At 52.2% G+C, this 24,419-nt stretch overlaps 1 protein-coding gene across 1 annotated transcript in view; it reads left to right on the forward strand.

The window, feature by feature from the left end:
- Window positions 1-915: 915 nt before the first annotated feature.
- LOC104575676 (carboxyl-terminal PDZ ligand of neuronal nitric oxide synthase protein-like) overlaps window positions 916-24,419 on the forward strand; it is a 32,027-nt gene continuing 8,523 nt past the window's right edge. The window contains exons 1-2 of the mRNA XM_088525373.1: window positions 916-1,067; window positions 5,508-5,579. Of these exons, the coding sequence (XP_088381499.1) occupies window positions 963-1,067; window positions 5,508-5,579 (177 nt within the window). The 5' untranslated portion in view covers window positions 916-962. The remainder of the gene's footprint in view (window positions 1,068-5,507; window positions 5,580-24,419) is intronic.

The following is a 24,419-nucleotide window of genomic DNA, read 5'->3' on the forward strand; positions in this document are numbered from 1 at the left end:
CTCCAGCTGGGGAGTATCTGTGTGATAAAAGGTTGTAACTGATTGCTCCATACACAACCAGCCAAATTAATTCTTGGGAAAACCAAATGAAACCAAGCGGAGCAAACATGCGCCTCTGCTCCTCTGATCCCACACGGTTCACACTTCCCAAAGTTCCTGAAAGCAGCAAGTGGCCGCTCTAGCCCAAGACCTGGGACTTGGTCTGGACACCTGAACTAGCCCCGTGGGTCTCGCCCATGGCTCATCCCTGACCTGCCACAGCGATGCCAAGGTCGAGGGTGTCCTGGGCAATGGGGACATGGGCAGGGGCTGCCCCACAGCCATGGGTGAGCTGGAAAGGCCACCAATGCCCAGGCACAGCGGCTTATTTCAAAAACAAACAAACAAACAAACAAACATGTCCCCAACGTGTTTTCTGTCAGTCAGAGGGCACCGACATGGCGGTGACAGGCCGCAGGTGGGGGCACGAAGGTGACAAAACCCTGGTTAAGGTTTGATATGTGGCACGCGAGCTGTGGGGAGGCTGTAGAAGGGTTCGATTTCACACAAAAGGGAAAACAAAGCAAAAAAACAAACAGGGGAGAACAATATACAGCCTTCAGGCGGGCTAGGGCGAAGCCCCCCGCTCCCGCCACGCGCGTTCCGGGGCCGCGCGCGGGCTCCCCACGCTGGCGGGGCCGGTGGCCGCCGCCGCCCTCCCGCCCCCGCCGCGTCACATGAGGCAGCTCGGGGCCAATGGCGGCGCGGCGAGGGGCCGGGGCCGCGCTCGGCTCCCGGCGCTGCTCATTCAAACCACGGCCGGGCCGCGGCGCGGGCGCCCGCGGCTCCTCCCCATGGCCGCGCGCGGGGGGCGCCGCGGCTGTGGTGGCGGCGGCGGCGACGCGGGGAGGCGGCGGCGGGGCCGGGCGATGCGGCGCGGGGCGGCGGGCCGGGGCGCGCCCTGAGGGAGGCGTCTGGCCGCGATGCCGGTGAAGAACCGCTACAACCTGGTGGACGATGGCTGCGACTCCCGCGTGCCGCTGCACAACGAGGAAGCCTTCCAGCACGGCATCCACTTCCAGGCCAAGGTGAGCAGCGGCGGCGGCGGCGGCGAGGGGGGCGCCCCGGCCTCGTCGCGTCCCGCCCGGCTCCCCTCAGCGACGAGGCGGCGGCCGTGGCGGGGGGAAAGCGCGGGAAGAGCCCGGCCTGACGCAGCCCCTCAGCCCCACAGATCGACCCCCCAAGCCCCTTGTCCAGCCCCACAGGTGGACCCCAAAAGGAGGGCTTGGGAGGGGGGTCACGGGCCCTGCTGCCTCAGGGAGCCCCCACGATCAACACGGGGGCTGGAGGTTTGGGGCTCCCCCTCTGCCCGGAGCGCTGGGTGAAGGGAAAATGGGGGTGATGGTGTCTGACCTGTTTGGAATGTGCTTATCCCCCACAAAAAAATCTCCCATGGCTCCTGTGCACCTTGCTGCCACTTCCGAGCAAAGGGAGGCTGAAGAAAAATGCCAATAAACATTAAAAGCTGTCTGCTTGCCATCACAATCAAACAAGTTGTTTTTTTGTTGTTTTTTTTTCCTAGCATTTTTTTTTTCCTGACACTTAATGCTCAGAAACCTCCCTGTGCCTTTCCTTTGAGAACTGATCCAGAAAGACACCCCTTGCCCGGAGCACATGTGCCACCCCCGTAGCCCTGCTCCATTTGTCATCCACCACCTGCAGCACCACACAGGACAGTGTCCTCCCTCCGAGTTCACACAATTCCCCTGGAAACCGGCGGGATGTTACGTGCTTAAAACTGCTTTGGCACCTCGTTCCAGTTGACCTGTTCACCGTGTGAAAAGCGACACGGGCAAGGTCTTAATTGCCAGGTTGAGGTGCCAGGAGGAAATGCTGATATTGTCAGAGATCTCACACTGATTGTGAGGAATGGTCTGGCATTACAACATGACTTTTCGGAGTAAGGGACTTCCTTGTAGCTGACACTCTGTAGACAGCACATGGAATGAGTTTATAATTTAGCCAAGAACTGTGTTTTGCTGGAGCAATTCTAGGCTTCCGCCCCCCTCCTCTTTGCAGGTGGCCTAACACAGATTAAAAATGGAATTCATGCCTGCTGCCTCTTGAGCTGTAAAGAAAGGGAATATATTCAAGTAAAGCTTTAAAATATGGATTTTGTGCATTTCAATCTTCCTGCTAAAGGAGATGTAAGATTTATACAGTATATAGATCTGTGCAGAGAGTTAATCACCTATTTTAAAAATCTGGTCTTTCCTTAGGGGAGAAAAGCAATCTTGAATTGCTTAAGAAAAAATTAACATTTGCTATGCAGCAGATTATGTTAAGGAGAAGAAAAATACTTATTTTCACTTTTAGAAGTGAAATAGCTGTACCTCTAAGTGGGTGAAATGGGCTTCTTGAGATTGACAGCTTTAGGAATACAGTGCTATTCAGAGACAGGATAACATGCGGGAAGACGTGTGGGTCGGAGATGGAGTTTGCATTCCCTTAGTAACAACCAGCTCAGTTTGCTCCAGCGTCTGCCTCTTCCAGTTAAAGTGCTTGGGGTAGGTACCTCAGTCTAGCTGCAGCTCTCGGAATGACGAGGCTGCTCCCCCCTTACCCAGGGTCTTGCACCCCATGATCTTACTGATGATGTTCAGCCTCTAATCTGTACATACGAAACTCTATTCCTTGCCCTGTGGTCTTCAGGGATTAACTTTAATGCCTTTAAGTTAAGAGCTCACTGCCACAAGTCCCCTGTGGTGGGTTCTTCTGTTGGGGTAGAGTGTAGTGAGCCCAGGGGAGCTCTATATAGGCACATGGGTACCCAAATTTGGTTGTAAAGATGAAGCAGAGTTTGCTTCTTTGCTTTTGTGTCTTTTCTGTCACAGAATCATAGAATCATTAAGGTTGGAAGGGACCTCTAGAGATCATCTAGTCCAACCCCCTGCACATGCAGGGTCACCTAGAGCACATGGCACAGGACTGTGTCCAAGCAGGTTTTGAAGATCTCCAGAGAAGGAGACTCCACAACCTCTCTGGGCAGCCTGTTCCAGTGCTCTGGCACCCTCACTGTTAAGAAATTTCTCCTTAAGTTCCCGTGGAACTTTTGGTGCTTCAGTTTTTGGCCGTTTCCTTTAGTCCTATTGGTGGCCACTGAAGGAGGCTGCCCCATCCTCTCCACTGCCTCCCTTGAGGTGTTTACATACACTGACCATCCCCTGACCATCCCCTCGCAGCCTTCTCTTCCTCAGGCTGAGCAGGCCCAGCTTTCTCAGCCTTTCCTCATAGGGCAGATGTTCCTGCTGTCACCAGCTCTCTTCCTGCCCCTACCTATTAATTTGTCTCTTACAGTGTGGACTGTTGCCCAGTTCAGCTCTGAAGTTCACAGATAAAAAGCCAGCGCAGTGCACTGAGCTGCTCTGAATTATACACAATTGCACTGACAGACACTTTGGAGCCAGGAGCAAGATACTTCCAAACCAAACAGGCCACCGCTCTGCAGCGATCCCAATGTGCCCTCCGCAGCGAGGGCAGAGGGAAGCCCTCGCTCCCTCTCTTCCTTCCCTGCTGTCCTCAAGCTCTTGTGGTCCGAGCGGTTTGGCTCTCCTGTGGTTTTTACCAAAAGGGTAGAGCTGAAGTTACAGCTCTTAAAAATGCCATTTTGCACAGACATTTACAGATGCATCAGGAAAAGCAGATGACCTTTCAGATTGCTTGCTGTGTTTATTTCAAGGCAGATAAAAGAGCAGTAAATAATGAGCCAGGACAATTTATCTCTGAAGAGCCAAATTAAGTTGAAATTTTCAAAATAAAACCTATTGCAAGACACGTGATCCTGTGAGTTGCAAGCATTAGAGCAGAGAAACAGAAAGACCATATTGGTAACGGCAATAGCTATGGAGCTCCTCCTGGAAGTATTTATGTGTATTTGAGTATTTGTATGTGAGGTGAGGTATCCTAACTAGCTATCTCACTTCCTCCTCACATTTTCATAGGAAAGCAACCTTTGAAAAGCCCCAAACCACACATTCAAAAACCAGACATTACTCGTGAACCTAATGGCCTTACAAAAAGGGCCTGGGCTTTGCAAACTGCCCTCCATCCCTGCTAATCTTCCTGCTCCAGCTGTGCTGAGAGATGAGCCACAGGTTTCAGGGAGGGAACTGACGGACAGCGCTGGCAAAATACTGGTGGGCTCCACTACATGGGAAAGACCGTCCCAATCCCAAACCCTCCCTCAGCTCTACGGACGCAGCAGGGAGGACAGCATCCACGCTGCCCGCGGAGCTCGCACCGTGCATGGAGGCAGATGGCATTTTTTGTCTCTCGCCTCCCCAACACATCCTCGACACGCAGAGCCCTTCCTTGAACCCCTTCCCGCACGTGGTAGTACCGCTCTCGGCGCAGCTGCCCCTTTTCCCCTTCCCCAGGGCCGCGCCGGCAGCGCTCTGTTCGCCTGCACCTCGCGTACCCGCTGTGCTGCAGCGGGGTCCCCCTGGCACAGAGCTCTTCCACCAGCACGTGCCTAACCTCAGTTGTCTGCTTTGGCACATAAGCCTAAACCTGAGCATAAGGGAGGAGAACAGTCAGCACAGAGGGAAGAGTGCAAGAAACACGGAGCCGTCTGCCCACAGGTGTTCCCCAACAAGCCCGCGTAGCACCACGGCAGAACGACACTATGTACGAGAGAACAGGCGACCAGCGTGCAGAGAAGTGTAGGTGCTGTAAACGGGGAGAGGTGGAGATGCTGGGAGCCCAGCACTGCCATCTGCCTCGGGTTTCAGCTCCCGTAAGAAGAGCTGCTACCTTTGCTAGAAAGACTGATGTTTACACTCCATGCAGACACCGTGTGCCAAAGGCAGCAGCATTCACATTGACGAGCTCAGCGAGGCACCTTGCTCAGGACTGCAGCTCCCATGAGGGCAGCTAAAAACAGCTGGTAAAAGATGCAGATTTGGGGGTGTTTACTGGGAGTCTGCAGACAGTTCAGTTGGGCTGACCGGAGCAAAGGATGGTGCAGACTGAAAAGTTACGCCAGGAACATGAGGAGTTTGAACCTCTTCCAGCAAGGGCAGTTGTTGCACATCCTGGCAACTGTCCCTCTCCTTGTGCACCGTTAGCCTTGAGTCAAGTGTAGCAGAGGAATGACCAAGACGGACAGTCCCATTTGCAGGCCTACACCACTACAATTTGATCAGTGACTGACATTGTCCCACGGAGCACTAGGACCTGCACGAAGCAATGAACTAGAACATTTCCACAGAAAATTCAATGAATTTAATAGCAGATTGTCCAGTGATTCTAAAGGCACATCCAGAATCTGAATGACATCAGAGACTCACACCTAAAGTTAGAAGTCCGTTAATAGATCCCTAACTTTCATATATTGATCCACGGCAGATATTCCTGTCTCCCTATGGCAGAGGGCTTTAACCAAGCAAAGGGATGCAGTTTGTTCCACAGAAGCCTGCACCATTAGCTCATGCACTTCCTTACACATACCTTGCTGTTATGTCTTCCAGTACATCGGGAGCTTGGATGTTCCGAGGCCCAACAGCCGCGTGGAGATTGTGGCAGCCATGAGGAGGATTCGGGTAAGTTCAGTAGAGTCCCATGAATCCTGTGTGGAATAGGAGGCTGTATTCACTGGAGCACAGTGTGTTCTTTGGGCTTTTCCCCTCACCCTTCCTCTGTGGGAGCTCAGATCTCAGCAGTGAGGATTGTAATGTGCTTTTCTAGAAATGCCCAAGGCATGCAAGGATCAACTCATCCCTTGTTCTTTGCAAAGGGATCAGTCATTAAAGCTTGAAGAGAGTGCCCTAGCTCCTGCCGAGAAGGTGCGAGGATTCTCCTGGAACCTTAACAGCCTTATTTAGCCTGTTTTTTCTTTTCTGTGAAAGATGAGACACGCACAATCTGCCCCACAAAAGCTCTTGAATTCATTGACTGGCTCCAAATATATCCCATTATTATGCACATTGAAATTTTACTGGCTAGCAGATAGGAGGGATGTAAATCCCATTGGATTAGACTTTGTGGATTCTGCTGCTCATGGAACAATTTGCTTGCTTTTACCCCATCCTCCATGCAGTCCTACAGTTGCTGTTTCTCATCAGCAAGTCTCCACTCTTCTTCCTTTAGCCCTTTATTCTTCAAACAGTCTGTGAATGGTCACCAGATTTAGCTGTGATCAGCAGCGTAGCTAACTTAAATCTGTTTTCTGTATACCCAGTTCAAGCATATCTACCCCGTAAGGCAGTGCTGCTGCTATGCCTGGCTGAAGTTTTGCAGAGGTCTTAATTTTGAGGTTGTTCATGTGTCTCACATCAGCTGAAGCAGGTTTGAGTATTGTCTGTGTAAAGCTTTGAAGAGATTATCCCATTCACACCCCCCCACCATGTTTAAGCATCTAATTTTCATTTAGAATAGTGCTTTTTAAACTTTGTCATAACCAGCTGGGGAGCTGATATATTCAGCTCCAGCCAAGCACAGAAGTGAGATTCTCTGCTCTTCCCTGCTCATACTATTACCCACTCTTGGTCGGGACACAGGGCGACAATCCAAATTGTCTCAATATTTATGGAACAGGTGAGCATCCACAGGATGCAGGGGCAGGTGGTGAATAGTCCTGGGCAATTTAGATGCCGATGTAACTACTGGTAAATTCTGAGCCGAATCAAATTTTTGCCTTGATATTGTGTGGCAAAAGTAACTGCTGATCCTTGAGTAAGTAACAGTCATATTAAAAAATAAATAAGAGTTTTAATACTAGTTCCTAGAAAATGTGAGTCTGCTCTCAGACCTGCTATTGCCATGATGACACAGTGCCTATCCTGAGTCTCAACAGCGTAAGATGCTTGGGTGCTACGTGGAGCATAGAACAAACTGGCCTGCATTCATGGGCATTCATGCCCATCAGTTAATCTTATCACACAATATTTTGAAGTAGGCATCCTGTATTTTCTACAGGGTTTTTAATCTTGGAAGCCCTTTCCAAAGGGGGAGGGCTTCCTTTTCCATGTGTGTATTGTACAGCAGGATCTCATTCAGGCACTTCCTGGCTGCTGAGCGGAAGATGCTCCTCTATTGACGATAGTTAATTGGCACTGATCCTTAATTAGAGCATAAAGAATGAACTGGGAGGTCTGTAAAGAGAATTCTAGTGCACAGAGTACACAACCTAGGACTGGAGGGAAGATGGGGTTATTCATGCAGTGTTCATTTGCATGCAGAGGCCCTGTCTGTGCTAACGTTCTTTCCCATGGACTGTCGGCAGCGCTGGTTGTAACGGGGAGGAAATACTGGAAGAAGCCATTGGTAGAAGCTTGTATTCTGCTACCATCTTATTGTGAGGGGTAGTGCCTATTTGCACTGCAGAAGTGAGAAAGGTCCTGCAAGCCCTGCCAAGCGCTGGCAAGGACACGTTTTGCAAGAGCTTTCATCCTTTGTGCACACCAGTGTTCGGCTGGAATTCTCTACGGAGCGGAAGAGCCGCGCCACACAGCACAAGCCCCGGCATGACGTCCCCTACGCTGCCCCGCGACACGGAGCAACCTCAGCAACGGGGCCGCCCGTGCCGGGAGCCAGCAGGCCCCGAGGGCAGCCCGTGGCATAAGCAGGTTGTTGCTCACTGCCACTGCCGCTCCAAAGCGGGAGCAGGGAGGAGGACGAGGAGCCGCAGCTCCTCTCTGCAGACAGTGCAACCCCTTTATTTTTGCAGGCTTTGACAGAGCTGGTTGCTCTAGTTACTTGTTACTAAATCAATGCAGGCTGTGCCTGCCTCCTCCCACATCTGATTCTGGTCTCTGCTTAGTGATGAAAAGCTCTCCCTGTAGGACAAAATCCTGAGCTGGCCTCACAGTACAGAGAGAGAGTGAACACGGTAAGGCAAGCAGCAACTTCACAACTCGTTAAGCCTGCTCCATGGCATCGTACTACCATGGTGTTTTGCACTGGACTCCTTTGCCACTCACGTATGTGTCATGCTAGAGTGCCTGCGAGGAGAAACTCGGGGGTGTTCTCCACTCACCAGCAGAGCACAGGTATGGGGCATTGCTCCCACAGAACCTCAAAGGACAGGTTTCTCATTAGCCTGCTGAAACCATGATCTGTTCTTTTGCAGTAGGGATCTAAGAAGCACTCTTATAGTAAAGCTTAAATCCAGATTTCTTGCTGAAAGGATGCTTGTGGAATTACTGGCAATACTCCATTAGTCACAGTTTTGATTCCCATTTCATAACAGACTGGAAAACCTTGTCTCATCGTGTTTGTGCTTCCACTTGAGAGGATGCAAAGGTAGAACAGGGAAGTTGCTGTTCTTGATTTCCCATTATGCAGAGCTAGACACTAAGTTTGCTAATCCTCCCAGTGGATTATTAGCTCTGTATAAGCTGCCATGTTATTATATGATCCTCAGTTCAAGCTAATCCCTCTACCTCCTCTTGTCCTGTCAGAGGAGGTGATGAAATTGGTTTGCTACTTGAATAAGCGCTGCCGCCCCGTGCTCCGACAGGCACGTCGAGTTCCAGGAGCTGTTTGTGCGGGTGGAACTCGCGGCGCGGGCGCAGGTCCGGGTGCGGAAGGCATTCCCGCGCCTCCGGGGCGGCGGGAGCCTCCTCCGGACGGAGGAGCAGCCGGCGCAGCGGCGCAGTCTCCTGCTGCTGCCTGTGGCCGTCCAGGCCTGGTGTGACCCTACTCCCTCCAGCTTCTGCTCTCACAGGCCGTTTTCTCATGAAATTGCCTTTTTTTTTTTTTTCTCCCTTCCCTGAAGTGGACTCATCTGCAGATATTTGAGCCTCCTCCAAACTCTACGGAGCTTATGTACAATACAAGATTTTTCTTTCAGCAGAAGTCGAGTGGCAGCTAGTGTGAAGAATGCAGAAGTCCTTTTCAAGAACTTTTCAAATAACTTAGCAATATGGTCACCCTAAATTTAGGTTTTCCCTAAATACACTCTTCTTGAGCGTCTGTTAGAGAACAATGAGACAGCCAAGTTGTTCTCAGGTGAAGGCTGTCACTGAAGAGGCAATGGAGATGGTAAGAGGAGAGATGTGGAGCCCAGGCAGCAGTGAGGCTACAGCAGTAGCAGGAAAGCTTTGCTAAGGACGCTTACGGTACAGGGCTAGGGGTAAAGAAGAGTTTCGTAAACCACAGGCATTTTCTTGAAGAGCCTGAGGTTGCTTGGAAAATCTTGCCCAGGAAGAGCAGGGAATGGAGGGCTCTGTGCAGAGGGTTAGCATAGCAACATCCCACGCATCCTTTCCAGCTTCCAGAGACTTAGCACCCACAGAGGAGAAACAGTCAGATAACTCCCCTCCTCGGGCACACTAATCCTTGTGGAGCACTTCCCGGCCAGGCAGGCGGCCACGGGGAACGGCTGCTGTTTGAGGGCGAGTTGTCCAAGAGCGCTGGAGTCGCGTCGGAGCCGTCATGCCCACAGCTTGGCCTCTAGCCAACTGCTCACAAAGTCACTCCATTTAATTACCTTTAAGGCAGAGAGTTGGTTTACCCGCGATTTACACGTAGGATTATACCAAGCTTAAAAATTCCAGGCTTGTTTGGAAGATCTGATTAGTGACTGAGCAAATATTAATGCTCAAAAGCAACCAGAGGTTGGATGGTTTGATTTAATCACTTCACAAGGGAACAGCCTCCTGGATGGGCACTGCACCAAGCACTGGGATGAATAAACAGGAGACAGGCATGCAGGCTAACACATTTCTTCTGTTACCATCATATTTCTTAGTTCTAATTTAATTGAGAAATCTTCTTTTCCAAAGGCCAGTGTGCCAAAAAGCAGAAACCATTTATAAAACTTACATCAGGACACAGCAGAAATGTCCAAGTTGTCCTTGGAGCAGGAACCTGGTTCCTACTCAAGTCTCCTCCTCCAGTCCTGCTAGTTCTTGCTGCATTCTTGTTCTTGAGCAAGGCCTCAAAAGTCTTCCAGTTTCTCACTACAGTATTCTAGTGAGGAGGGATTGCAGTCTTGGTTCAGGAGCCAATACAGGTGCCGTTTATCTGCTCCTGCTGCAGAGGAGAGGAAGCAGCTGGGGGAGGGCCAGGTGACCGTCTTTAGCCCTCTCAGTTTAATGTCCCTGTGTGGAAGGTCCCCAGAGGTAGAGATGTTTAATACAGTTGTCCACGGAACTCTTCTAGAACAGGCTCCCCTTGGTTTTCTTAGGCAGACTCCCTTCTTACGGCAGGTGAGAATCTTGGCTGTGTAGATTCCCCTGAAATACTCTGCCTACAAGCCCTTCCCAAGCTGTTATGCTTGGAGCTAAGCTTTCCTGACAGCTCCGTGTTAATCTGAGCAGGAGTTGCAACCAGTGCTAAAAAGGACAGAAGCTGCAGGATTCTTGGTTGGGCTTTGGGGTTCAGTGAAGTTGCTGACTCGGCTGCGGCTGAAGCTCAGGCCCAAGCATGGCAGATCCCTGAGCAAAGTGCTGGAGCGCTCGCCCTGCCATAGGCCCGTGTAGCTGCATGCCAGGATGTGGTGGTGTTGGACGGGAGCTCGTGCTGCTACAGTCCCTGGAGGGCTCTTCTTTTCAGCCTCTTTAGGAGAGCGTCCAAGTGCTCAGCTAATGACAGCCCTGGGCCACGAAGAAAAACAATGCTAATGCCTTAAAATACTTCAGCAGTCTTCAAGCTGCTGGTGTGGACTTTGCCTGATTCTCAGAATACCGTACACACTCCTTTCATTCAGAGGAAATTTTGAGAAAAATGGATTCCTGTTATTGCATGGTTAGAGCTGAAAGCACAAGCCATCTTACGAGTCTGCTCCACGTGGCGAGCACACTGTGAGCAGGCAAGAACACAGCTGATAGGAAAGCGCTCCGTGTACAGGATGGAAGCACAGTCCTGTGTACTGGATGCTGTGTGAGAGGAGGACTGGGCCATGTCAGTTTACTCAAGGCCTTTTAATAAATATTGTCATCACCTACTCAGTGACATTCACTGCACCTCGTGAGGAACAGTACTGTCAAAAGACGGTCCTATGCTGGGGTCGTGGATCCACTTAACATTTAAATCAGCAAGCACATAGGCAGAGAGCAGACTTTATGGAAAGACAGGAGGACCTCAGATAGCCAAGTCTCACCATGCCTGTACATTTCTCCTCCTCCTTCTCCCTCCATCACCAAAAGACAACATATTGTCCCACAGCACATGGCTCCAGGAGACTAGTTTTTTTTCTAGGATGCCTTCCCTTCCTCTTGAGAGGGCTGGCAAGGATTGCCTACACTAATACACGTGAGATGGGGCCGATAGCCTCCAGGGCACAGGAGTGGCTGTAGGTGTCCAAACCCAGCGTACATGAGCACGTAGGTGCTTGCCCGGCACCTTTGGGAGCAGATCTAGTGTCGGTGCTGGTTGCCGCAGAGCAGAGCCCAGGAGGGGCTCTCACTGCTTCCCACCTGCACGGTGGGGCCAGGACAACCTCCCTAAGCAGAGGCTGCCACCCAGGCAGGGACCCTTCCCTTACCCAGTGACAGAGAATCAAAGCAGTTTAAGCTTTCTATCACACAACATTAAGCTAATTGCTTTTACCTTTCCGGGCCATGGCAAAATACAGCAAGTGTTTTCAGGATGGTAATTACGTGTTAATTGCAGCTAAGTTTAGTCCTAATGCCTCATTAGTTTGTTTTCCCCTACTTGTTGCTTCTACAGCAGCCTCCTGCCCAGGATCCGGCTGCTGCGGAGCGCAGGGCAGCCCTAGCCGAGCCGCACAGGGCAGCCCCTTAGCTCTCCTACCCCAGGGGATGAGGTGCTGCTGTGAGACAGAGACCTCAGGCCTAAATTATGTCGTTCCCACATAGACCCCAGCTCTGCAGGAGTCTCTGCCACAACACACATCCCGGCCTGGTTTCACAGCACAGGGGATTTCCCTTCCTCTCGCTCACTGGAACCAAAACCAATGCAACTTCCTCAACATTTTTTTTTCTTTTTCCCTTGTTGGAGGATTAGTTATTGGGTTTAGCAAGTTTAGCTGATACTGAAGCTTCTCTTTTTCAGTGTCCTACTCTACTAAAAAATCAGCTATTTCACACTGCAAACACGCCCAGAGTTGGTTCCCAGAGCCTCTCCGCTGCTCGCAGGGGAGGTAGCAGACCCAGCAGGGGCACAGGGGCACAGGAGCCGGCGACGAGCGCGTCGCAGCCCTTACCTTGCAGCACGGCCTCGCTGTGTCCTGCCGGGCAGCTCTGCAGCAGGAGCTTGGCCAGAGTCCCCAGCACCTGCAAGATGAGCGGCCCCAGCTGAGGTGCTACCTCACCCCTACCCTGCTCTGACTCCTCAGCAAGGAGCTCTGCACCACTGGCCTTTATAGCCTCTTCCTGCTCCCAGTTTGCCTTGCAGCCTGCTGGGAATAGCCAAAGCTCCTTGTGGGACTACAACTCCCTGAAGTCCTGTGCCATAAAGTGGGTAGGAGGGGGCCAGCTGAGCTTGGGGAGGCAGAGTGGGAGCAGGACCGTGCTGGAGCCAGGGCCACCCTTTAGACAATCTCTGGATGTGGCCTCCAGTCTGTGGCCACCTTGGCAGGTTCAGCCACGTCTCATACGTGTGCTGTTTTACTGGCCCTTAAGCAAATATAACTTTCATAAATTGAAGAAATGGCTTAAAAAATGTGGAAGCTGCTGTCCCAAACCACTGCAAGCTTGTTTTATCTGATTTCTATTCTCCACACTGCCACAAGGCAAAGGGAGGCAGCTCTACTGAGGCTTATTGCATAACAGTGTTTCCAAGCAGGATTGTGCGGTTGTGATGGAGAACTGACTCTGCTCTACTTGTTCTTCTTGAGTGGGAGAGGAATAAACTCTTTGCAGATTGTGCCGAGAACCTCGCCTGCTGCTCCAGGCTCGGGGCGTTTCACAGCCTGGTAAAGCCACCTCTCCTAGGATCCCGTACACATTTCCAGCCTGCTCATCTACAGTCCAAAATCATCCTTGGACTTCTTGCCACAGAACAGTGATTACAGTTTTCCCTTGCCACATAACTTCTAAGTAGAGATGAGTGGAGACTGGTTGAGCTACAGACCCTGTAACAGGAGACAGCTCTGAGCTTCTCCTGCAGCCACATGCTCTGACCTAGTTACTCAAAAGTGAGCGGTGATTATAGATGCTTCAGTTCTGCTATCATGTTCAGCAAGTGAGCTCAGTATGATTGATAACAGATGGATGGAGGGATCAGCCAGTGAAATGTGTCATCTCTGAGCAGCGGTGACCTTTTAATGCTTTCCTTGCACTACTGGAAACTGGGAGGCTTCTCCACTGAGGAGGTCGAACTAGTGAGGCATATTGATATTGTTTTGCATAAGAGTTATGATGGATTAGGGTTTAGTCAAAGACTAATAAAAGCAGCAGTTAAGCAGATAAAAGCTAAATTAAAATGTTAGTGCTAAACAGAACAAGGCAGAGCTGCTTGTCTGATGTTAAATCTTGGCAATGAGGCAGGTACCTTTTTATCATAAAGTGGTTTTCATAGTATTATCCTTATATTACAGAAGCATTTGAATTCACTGGCTAAAATATCAGCATATGAAATCTATGCAAAGCTTTTATCCATTTTCAAATAAAGTAACTTTTTCAACAATTATATTACTAGCTGTAGAGTCCTAAAGAGATGCAACATAATGGATTTTGAATTGCATTATGGTATAGAACAATCAGCCATGACTCAAAGCTTCAGCTTTCTTGGTGTCTGAAAAAACGTAGCTGAGATGGCAGCCGGGGGGTAGCGAACGCCCCGTGTTTATTTGCTAATGCAAAGGTGCCTTAACCCGAGCGACAGCCGCGTGGGCAAGTGCGGGAGGAGCGGGGCTGGCCCTAGGCTGGGGGCGGCCAGGAGGAGCAGAGCAGCCTCCTCGTGCGCCTGATGCGGGCTCCCTGCCCCCTTTCCTCCAAGGACATCCCGAATCCAGAACAGTCTGATGTGTTTCAGGGGCAGGAACAAAGTGCAGCAGCCTGTGAAAGAAATGCAAACCTAAACCTGCCCCAAGGGTGAAGCTGTCTCAATGCAGAGCAAACCAGATTGCAGCTGTAGTGCCAGCCTACTGCTTTCACCTCAGCCTTTCTGGTTCTTGAGGTAAGAATATCGGCCCCCGGCATGGCAGAAGGGTGCCTGGCACCACAGCGATGGGCACCTTTGTAGATGCTGCCTTGGTTCCTGCCGAGCACAAGAGCCTTTCATACTTTATGGATCACTGTTCTGAGGAAAGGAGGCCCTGAGGGACCGTGACCGCAAAGCAGAATTTAGCCTAACAAAATAAGATTTGCTAACAAGAGCTCGATTTGGTGCTTGCTTTCTTCGTTTTGCTTTTGCTGCGTACTAAATGAGGCCTGAAGGCAAACAGAATCCACGCTGCCTAGCATAATACTCTGACAAGCTACTTCATGTTTGGACCAAATAACTCTCTGATAAATCTACAGAATAAAAACCCTGAATGGATCCCTAGGGGAGGGACACCTTGATGAGGGAGCGGAGGTTCTTAAAAGGCATCACACGATCATTTGCCTCCTTTGCTGTCGCAGCGATTAGACATCCTCTGAATGGCCTTTGCCTGGGCCGCATGGGTTATCTGGACTAATTGGTAACTGCTTGACTGTATTGAGGGCACCTGAGTCACTTCCCCCTTCCTCCATCCTTCTGTCACTCTCTGCTGCAGGTGACTAAATACCAGGGTGGGTGCTGCTGGAAAGGAGGGTGCAGCCTCCTGCATTGCAGAGAGCATCACAGCCCTGAATCACTGTGCTAGCTGCAAAGCCAAGTCTAACAGCCAGGGATCCCAGACTATCTGCTCTCCAGAGTTTTCCTTCCAAAAATAAGCTCTTCCTTTTTGTCGTGGCAGAGCAGAGTGACTTTGTTAAGTTAGATGCAGTGCGATGGGCAGAGCAGACACAGCTGGCTGCAGCGGGGTGAGCACAGCTCCGTCCAGGCACGTGCATCCCTCGGTACGCCTGGCCCTGCTGCTGCCCTCAGCACCGAGCGCAGCCTCCTGGAGGGTTGTGCCGTGGGATCCCATATTCCAGGGCGAGATGCCCTGGGAAGCTGCTTGCCAGCTGCACGGCTCCCTGCTTAACGCCCAGTTTGATCTTCAGGTGCTTCTGAATATTCATTCTTGAGAAAATCATGGAACCCCAGGAACACACAGGCTGCTCTCTGCTGCAGCAGGACAGGAGCATCGGTTAGGACGTTTGCTCTGTCCTGCAGCCACCAGAGCCACATAGGCTCAGGGAGCACGATGGTTCAGCGATCCCGAGCGACCGCAGGCTGGTTCCGTCCTGCTGCAGCCACCGCTCCCTCCAGTTAATGATTATTGGGCCTAAACTTGCAGCCCTGGAACACTTTGTCCTTCTAACATGGTCACCTCCCGTGGGGTAAGGCTGGTCTCCTGCAAGTCCTGCGTCCTGGCGTGCAAGCCCCAAACCAGGGCAGGGAGCGCTGCGTGGGGCTGACCCTTCGCCACCAGAGCGGGTGCCGTCCCAGCTCTTGCAGACCGTATCTAAACACCACATCTGACTTTCTGCTGGTTTTTACCACGGAGGCAAAACATTTCAGGAACAGAGGCACTGCACAGTGTCCAGAACGGCTCCTTGCCTGGCAATAAGGCAGGTTTTGTGTTAGCATGCACTGCCTCCCATCAGTATGTAGCAAGCGTGTTAGGAAAGTAGCTGGCATTGAGAAATCGAATGGTTCAGCTGCACCCAGGGCTTGAGCTAGCAAAGGGCGCTCTGCCATGAGCAGAGAACGAAGCCCGATTGCACCTAGCAAATGAGGCATGAAACACAGCCTGCAAATAGCAGCACGCCAAGCAGCTCTGCACCCCTCACATTTTCATTCTGGTCTAGTTTGTAATCAAATGCTGTTTCTGAATGCAAATGTGGATCAGTTTTTCATTCTAGCTTGAATTCTGCCTGCTCAAAAGCAGAGATGCCTCGTCCAAATTCCTCTCTGGTGCAGATATTCAAAGAAGATGCAAATTCTTCTACCAGGTACTGAGGAAAAGCCATGAGGTGCAGGCCTAGAGGAGAGCACCCAGCACACCCATGATGCTTGATAGCAAGTCAGGAGCCAGAAGAGAGGCCCTCCCTGCAAAATTTGAGCCATGCAGATGTGGCTTTGCAACATTTTCTTGGGAGCAGACTGGGTTTCTGCTCCTCCTCTGGGCTAGCTCAGGATCGCTGTCCCCTGCCATGCAGAAACCACAGCAGCTTTAATGACAGGGTTGCAACCAGGCTGTTTCTTCTGACCACAGAGCTTCAGGTGCAGGGAGGAACCAGCAGGGCTCCTGTCCAGCCTGGGAGCAGGCCTGGGTCAGGTAGATTTATTTACTGATCAGGGCAGACAGGACTTTCCTCTTCCTCCTTTGACGTTCTCGCCCTGCCTCTCGCCGAGTCCTCCTGCGCGGCTCATCCCGCCTGCCTCGCTGGCTGCCTGGCTCCTGCTTTGCCACCCTCCTTCGTTTTGCTTCCCTCAGTGCTGTTACATAAACGCAGGGAAGCGCTGCATTATGCAGAGACCCTGGCATGTGCCTCCCTGAGAGCGTGGCAGCAGGACAAGGAGCTCTCCCCGTCCCCGGGCACTCGCTGAACGCCCTGCACGTCTCTGTCCTGGCACGGCAGCTCTCACGGCAGTGCATGCGGCCTGCCTGCTCCTGCAGCCACACACTGCTCCGCTCCCAGAGGAACAACCGTCAGGAACACTGCTGCAAAGAGCCATGGAACAATGAAAAACGGGTTTTTAGTGTATATTCTGCCTGTGACCAAGCCATGTAAAAAGGCGCTAAACACCCACTCCCAGGGAGACAGCAAAGCAGTCCGTTAATCACCACCGTCCCTGCCCCTTCTGCCCTGATCTCCAGGAACATCAGCTCCTCTCCTGTTTCCCTCTGCACAGCTCGGCTAGGGCAACATCACGCAAGCATTAGGCAAGCAGCATCTCCCTGCTCCTCTGATCTCCCTCCCTGAGGCTCTTACACCTCAGGAATGTGTCACCTTGCAAACAGACCTGCAAAGCTCTCAGGGAGGAGGGGGACTGAGTGTACCAAAGGGACTTTGGAGCAAGCAGCAGAAATCCTCAGTTGCTCCCTGCTTGTGTGTTTGTCCAGCAGTATTTCATGGCCTGGGCCCCGTCTGCTAGGTGCTGTGCCACTGTCGTTTGGCAGGAGACAAGCTGTAACCAGGACAGTGAATTGAGTGAAGTAGAAAATTAGCATCCTTGCTTTGTGGACAGGAAAAATGTCAATGCACAAAATGCTCAGTTACCTTCCCACAACCATGCAGGGGGTCTGAGGCTTTTTCATGGAGCTCTGTGCCTGCTGCAGAGCCCTGGCTCCTGCTCTTCAGAGCTTTGTTGTTCGAATATTTATGAACAAGGTTGCAAATAAATCCTCTAACTTGCCTGTTATCCTACATACCAGGCCAAAAGGTAACTAGGATATGAAACATGTGCAGAAACCAACCAACAGGACCTTCTCTGCTTTGGCCTCTTGACACTGATGCTTATGAAAAAATACAGAATTATTTAAAGGTGCCACAGAGTATTAGTTGCAATTTTGCTTCCAAGGGTTATTTCAGGTGAATCTGACCTGCTTATAATGCAATTAGTGCTTTCTGCCTAATCTAGCAGCTCTTTGAGGTAGGGAAGCATTTTCCTGTTCGTGTGCGCTCAGTGCCTGGTACATGAGACTCTGGAGTGCGGGCAGGCATTCCCAAGACATTACTTCATTACTGAAACTAATTAACCACCTGAGCTTCCCTCTGCAGTTGGGAAGAGCAGGCTGGGCTTTGCACAGCGGTGCAGGGCACACGGGAGGCATCGCCCGGCTCTGCCGCGAGGACGCGGGCGCCAGCGCCGAGGGGCACGGTGACGTTCCGCACAGCCTGTCACTGCGGCCACAGCTGCCCTGGTGTTTGGCAACCCCAATACGCTGCCACTGGCCTGGAGAAGCCCGATCCGGGCACGCACAGAGCACGCACGGCATTCCCAGCCTCTCCTTGCGGTTTTCTGCTGCCAAGGGAGTGGAGGTGGGAAGGAGCACAGGACCAAGGCTCCCCGCGAGCAGCCAGGGCCAGGCCGGGGGGGCTGCGTGGGAAAGCTCCCCATTAAACCTGGGGACAGCAGGGGGCTCCTGCAAGTGGCAGCCACACAATGGTGCTTTTGTCAGCGAGGCACCAAGGGCCAGATGATGTCACCTTGCCGCGGGCTGCGTGTCCCAGGACGGAGCGCAGCAGCATCACAGGATCTCTGCAAGGAAAGGGCTGCCTTTATCCCAGCCTTTCTGAGGAGGCGAGGAAGCCTCATCCCGGAGCAGTCTGCTGCTCTTCTGAGGTGAAGTCTCCAGCAGAAGCCCTTGTCTGTGCTGCTGCTCCCCACCAGCTCCCACCACGTGGGAGCTCCGGTACCCCCCAGGATTGGGGGTTCCTGGCAGCCCACCTGGCTCCAGGCCGCGCTGTCTGGCCCAGCATCACCTAAACACCAGCCATATCCCTTGCCTTTGCTGTCTCACCTTTACATTGCTGCACTGAAGCGCCGCTCACTGCAGAGCCCTCAGTGGGGTGCCCCATCTTGGGCACCTCCCTTGGCTGCCTGTTTCGTAGGCCAGCAAGGACAACTGACTGATTGTGAGGGCATCAGGCCGATCTTTACTCAGTATACACCCCTCGCAGCCAAGGAACAGGCCTCAGTTTCCATTTCTTCATCATGTTAAGTGCAGTTTAGTATTTCTGTCCAAATCTACTATGCTGTAAATAGGCTCTCAAAGCCATAGAGGCAAAGCCCTCTTAGCAGAGCAGGATGGGGTCTTGAGCCTCTTTGGAGGCCAGAAGCCACCGATGGATGAGCCTTAGGGCTGCAGCCCTTCCGGGCCTTACTTACTTATACATGCCATGCTATGAGCATGTGTAATTCTCACCAGCAGCAGATGCCAGAAACTCCAGATTTCCACTACCAGCTGCCTTGACTTGCCAGGTGAACTTTTGATGAATAGGCCCCATTCCCCATGCCCCACTTTCCCAAGTTTGGGCTCTAGTTAATATTTACCAGCTCAGAAAAGCCATAACTCAGTACTTATGGCAAAAAAAAAAAAAAAAAAAAAAAAGGAAAAACAACTTATGTTTCAGGGAAAGGTCTTCAGATTAGCCAACTCCCAGTGCTCATTGTTTTGAATACTTGTAAAAGCAGAAAGTCTCAGTGATACTTCGCTGGAAAGGAACGGTTTTTCCCAAAACAGCACCTCCCAGGCTTATCTACCTCCAGTTCTCCATGAACTTTCACTCCACCAAGTTACCCAAAAGAAGTCTGTGACAATAGCAGGCAGGATGTCTGCGAGGGCACCGGGAGTACACGAGGTCTTTGAGCTGAAGCAGCCTGGCAGGGCTTCATTTTAATACACGTGGAGCCCTGAAGCTCTTGCAGGGAGTGTCTGGAAAGCCTGGACCCACGGGTTGGTCTCTGGTTACCCACAAACTGCCACTCTGTGGCCTCCTGAAGGGCTGGTAGGAGGGTGGGCACTCAAACTGCTTCCTAGGGAATTTTTTTTTTTTTTTTTTTGCTGGTGTCTAAGCAATATTGTGGCTTCACTCATGTGCACCGCCCTGGAGTCAGTCTCCAAAGCCAAAATAGGAATTAGCATGAGGCACAGGCCAAACATGCCCAACATGCCCTTTGTTGCCTCTTTCAGAAGCCTCTGTCCCCGAAAGAGCATCCCAAAGCGAGACAGAAAAGGCTCGTCCCCCTGCAGCGGTCTGGAACGTGGCCAGCGCCTGCACCAAGGGGAGCTGTGCCGAGCCCTCGCTCCCATTTCCATTTACAGGCAACTTTCAAGGAGCAACTGGAGAGCTGCGTTCGTGAGCTAAGCCTGAGGCCTAGCTGAGCACAGCCGAAGAACACTAATGATGGCTGCGGGGTAGTGGGGCACAGGTCCAAAAAAAAACCCTGCAGATTAAACCAATTAAAAATTGCTGACAGTGCCAAATTAGAGATTTCAGAAAGGCAAATATTTTCCTAGCTTATTTCAGATTTTTTTTCAGTTCTCTCCACTGCCCTGAACTCTCTCCCCCTTTTCAATCTGCAGCATGGTTCGTCTCTAGCTGTATCAAGAGCTTGACCACAGAGTTTGACCATTAACAAGGTGTTTGGCCAGCTACCTCCTCACTAATGAGGTGCTTCTGCATCTCTGTGGGCACCACGGGAGCTGTGCAGGGGCTCACGCTCTTCCACAGGTGCCGGGGAGTAGTGAGGACTGGTAGTCCATAAGGAAAGGGGAGCTGGAAGCAGGGATGGTAACAGGCAGCAGGGCAGCCCCCAGCCTGTAGTACCTGAGCAGTGCAGACCTGGAGCTGGTGGCCAGCGCTGACCAGGAGTCCAATTGGGCGAGTCCCTGGTGATGAAGCAGGTCTGAGGACAAGCCAGGAAGTCAATCTGCAGGTCAGGACCTGACCCAGTGAGGGCAACTAGGGTCAGATGCAGTCCTGTAATCACTGGGCAGGTCCTCGCTGATGAGACAGGTCCAAGGCGAAGGCAGGGAGCCCATCCACAGGGAGTAGCCACAGGTGGAGGCAAGCACTCCCACAGCATGGCTTGGGAAGGAGGGAAGGCTCAGGACTGAGCTTAAATGGGGCTGGGGACCTTGGGCAGGGCTGGGTGGAGAGCCCAGCTGAGGCTGCTCAGGCCGTTGAGGCCTGTTAGTGCTTCAGGGCCTTGACACTAGGTGTGTGGTGTCCAGCTGGAAACCAGAAGCCTCAGTCTGTGCAAGCAGGTGGCCGTGGGCCTGGGCAGCGCTGCCAAGCTGTTATCTCCGCACACGAAGCGCCCTGTGCGGCGGGAGGAGGGGGGTCCTCCAGCCAGCGCCGAGCGCAGGGACTCGCAGCCGGCTCCCCGGCCTCAGCAAACCTGCGGGCGCCCTCCCCTCAGGCCAATGTGCCAGGGTGACGCGTGTCAGGGTGACGCGTGTCAGGGAAAGGTGCAGCTTGCAGACCAGGTTTTCCTGTCACCCCTTTCATCACCCCTGTGTGATAGGGCGTCCCCAGTTCCTGCTCCTGAGCGGTGGCCGCCCCAGGTCTGTGGCCGGGCCGGTGTCCCAGCCCAGCACTAGCCACAGGTGTAAGGAGGTCGTGGCCGCTCGCCTTTCCTGGGGTACCCGCATGGAATGGCCGTGACACGAGAGGACTCTGTGCCCTGTCTAGAGCTGGGAATCCCAGTCCCCATTTAACCACCAGGAAATGCCTCCTTCTGCATCTGCAATGCCATGGGTGGGAAGCCACTCGCCAGCTTCGCCGGAACGCTGTTAGTCCGGTTGTTGGGATTTGCTGTGGGAATGTGGTTTTAACTGCCCAGGGAAGTCTGAGCTGGAGGTAGGGGACAGAGAGGGTGACACTCAGACGTGCCCTGACCATGGCAGCCAGCTCCTGCGTAGAATCCGAGACGGAGAGAAAAGGATCGCCAGGCTGTGCGCGAGCCTGTGGTCCCCGAGGTCAACACACACGTATGGCCCCCGAAGCCCTTCCCAGCACCCAGCCAAGCGTCGGGGCTGCCAGTGACCCCAATGTCCCCTCTCAACACTGCAGACATACAATGTACCATAATAAAGAGCTGTTGCCATCCCAGGGGTCCCAGGGACCCGCAGGGCTGCAATAGCTCCCAACTCCCTTCGGAGCACTGTAGGGGACGGATTGCACTATCTGCAGGGAATTTGTTGGATGGTGGAAGGAGCTAATTTGAATGAGAAAAAAAGGCTTTGGGTATTTTGCCAGCATTCTTCTCGCCTATTGTGCTTCCCGCTCGCTTTCTGCTTTCCACTGAACAGTTTTATGTTTCCAAGGATCATAAATTCTCATTTTTCCACTGGGCAGGAGGTGCGCTCCTGGAGCCAGCAGCTTCCTGCGTCGCTTTTGTTTCCGAGTTGCCCAGTTACTGGCGCACAGACCCAGACTATGCCCAGCCGCATCCGCGCGCCGGGGCCCGGGCGGGCACGCGCGGTCCGCGGGATTCAGGCAGGCATGTGCTTTCCAGGACCAACCACGGCAAGGCCGGAGCCCGGGCAGTGCCCGAGCGAGGCTGCGCGGGCTGGAGCTGGCGGGGGAAAATGCCCCTTGCTTCGTGTGCTGTCACTGGAGGGTGGGATACAGACGGGGACGTGGTGAGTCAGAGCGGGATTTGAGACTGGACTGCGGTCCAAAGGGTGTGGGAACTGACACTGCTCATTTGTCAGGCCTGGAGAGGCAAACCGAGCTCTAGCAATCTGCCCTGGCTGAGAAAAAAGTCCCGAGTTTTGTGCAGCATCATTTCCAAGCAGCAGCACTCCAAGCATCAATAATTCAAAGAGAAGTTGAGTAACACCACGTCCTCATGCCACAGCGCGTTGGTTTGGTTTGAATTTAACAGCATTCCTGAACTAGAAATTCATGGATTCATCACGGCGTTAGTGCCTCAGATCCTGCGTGTGGAGCGTCACAGGTTGCAAACTGCCCTTGCAGCGGGAGGGAAAGACACCTCCCCACGCCGCTCCCGTCACATATGTGTCATGCAGCGCCACGTGCCAGCTCGGAGCCGCCGCACGGACCCAGCACATCCTGCTGGCGTGATGCTGCCAGGAGCGGCCGCGTCGGGGAGCAGGACCGAGCAGCTCCCACCTCCATGTGCCGTGCTTCCTGCGTGCGCCAGAAGGAAGGTTTGGGAAAGGGCCGAGCTGCTCATTGTAGGGTTGTTTATGGGCCCGAATATCCTGCCATCCCAGCAGACCACGGCCAGGGAAGAAGGGAGGACGGGGCTGGGCAGCAGTTTAAGGGCTGGCTGTAATACTTGCAGCTGCAGGGTCTGTTTCCAAGCTTGTGGCATCTTCCTTTGGGCATGCAGACAAAGCGCTGACCCAGCAGCATTTGTGAACCCGGGTGTGATGCCGTTTCAAAAACCTGGACAGTCTCTGCCTCAGTTTCCCTTGACACAATTTACGCTGTGCAGTAGCAAACCTCATTTCAAACTGCAGCACTCGGTGTGTCCTGGCTCTCCCTGCTCTCAGTCTGGCTCTTCTGCTCTTTGTTAATGAGAAAGGTGCATTTTCTTGAAACTGAGACTCTTTCTAAGACTTGCAGACTTTCTATTTTATGACAGTTTTCATTTGCATAATGAAAGCCCTGGTACCTTTAGTAATTAATCACATTAAGAATTGCTTCCCTGAATAACTCTATTCATGCACGTTGTTCTTAGTGCTGGAAACTGCATATGATTTCAAATGTGCATTAGCCCATCTCTTTCATCAGCAGATGGAAGCTGGTAACTGCATGTGTAATTTATATCTGCTTGGCTGGAATTATGAGATGAAATATGCATTACACAGCTCCATTAACATTTCTAGTCATACAGTTTTTAGCTCTCGGAGAAGTTAATATTACATGCCAACAGTGTGTGGGACCAATCTGAAAGGCAAAGAGTTGAACACAGGATTTTAAAAGCACACACACAAAGTATTCCAGGTCAGACGCATCAGAAATAGAATTAATATGGAGATTAATGAAGTTGCTAAATTAAATTAGATGCAGTGCCCTTTTCTGACCTGCATTTCTTTTAAATCAGCCCATCTTGTCTCCATAGCTAAGAAACTGTCAGGTTTGCCCACTGACTGCTGTCTTAAAGGGGGAATTCCAGATATTTTAACATCCAAAAGGATTTCCACCAGAGGACAGCACAACCAGCAGGGAATAACACTGGATCTTGGGAGGCAGCACAGGAAACGAACACTACTGGGTTTTGCATTGTCAGTAACCCTGACAAATTTGGAGAAAAAAATGCATTAATGCAACAGTAAGAAAAAACATTCAGTGAGCAGCCTTTGCTGTCCAACAGCTGTATGAGGTTAACCAGGGAGCCTCGTGTTTGTGCGTGTATTAGTTTGTGCATTACCACAAACATTGAGCATTAGAGGAGGTAAGCTGCTACCTTGCAGTGTATTTTTTTCATTTGCTTTTTTGTCCTTATGTAAACCCCAATTAATCAAAACATGACCCCACTGGTTCCTGCTTGAAAGGAAGCAATTAAAGGACTGGAGCTGCATCCCATCTGCTGCTTCCGTGCGGAGCCGGCGAGAGCGTCGGCCCCGGGGCGGCACCGCATGCGCCCGCTCCGCAGCCGAGCGGCTCCCGGCCCCGCTGCTCCCGCCTGGCCAGGGTGCCCGTCCTCCCAGCGACGTCCCGCGGCAGCGTCGGGGTGCGCGGCCGCGGCTCCCGGCCGCCTGCCCACGGCAGAGAGGACAACCACCGCAGCAAGACCCAGGCTGGGACTTGGCGTAAAGCCGCAATAAAGAGCCTTGTTTGAACGTAATTGCACCCCTTTTGCTGCAAGGGGAAAATACACTGTATGGCTCACTTTCTTGGGAAGCTTGGCTAGTATTTTTCCAGCCGTTTGGGCATAAAGAGAGAGAAATAAATAGAGCTCTCTGTCAGGCA

The sequence above is a fragment of the Tinamus guttatus genome, unplaced genomic scaffold (assembly GCF_059628265.1).
Source record: "Tinamus guttatus ecotype Peru unplaced genomic scaffold, ASM5962826v1 Tinamus_guttatus_pri_ptg000226l, whole genome shotgun sequence".
Classification (NCBI taxonomy): Eukaryota; Metazoa; Chordata; class Aves; order Tinamiformes; family Tinamidae; genus Tinamus; species Tinamus guttatus.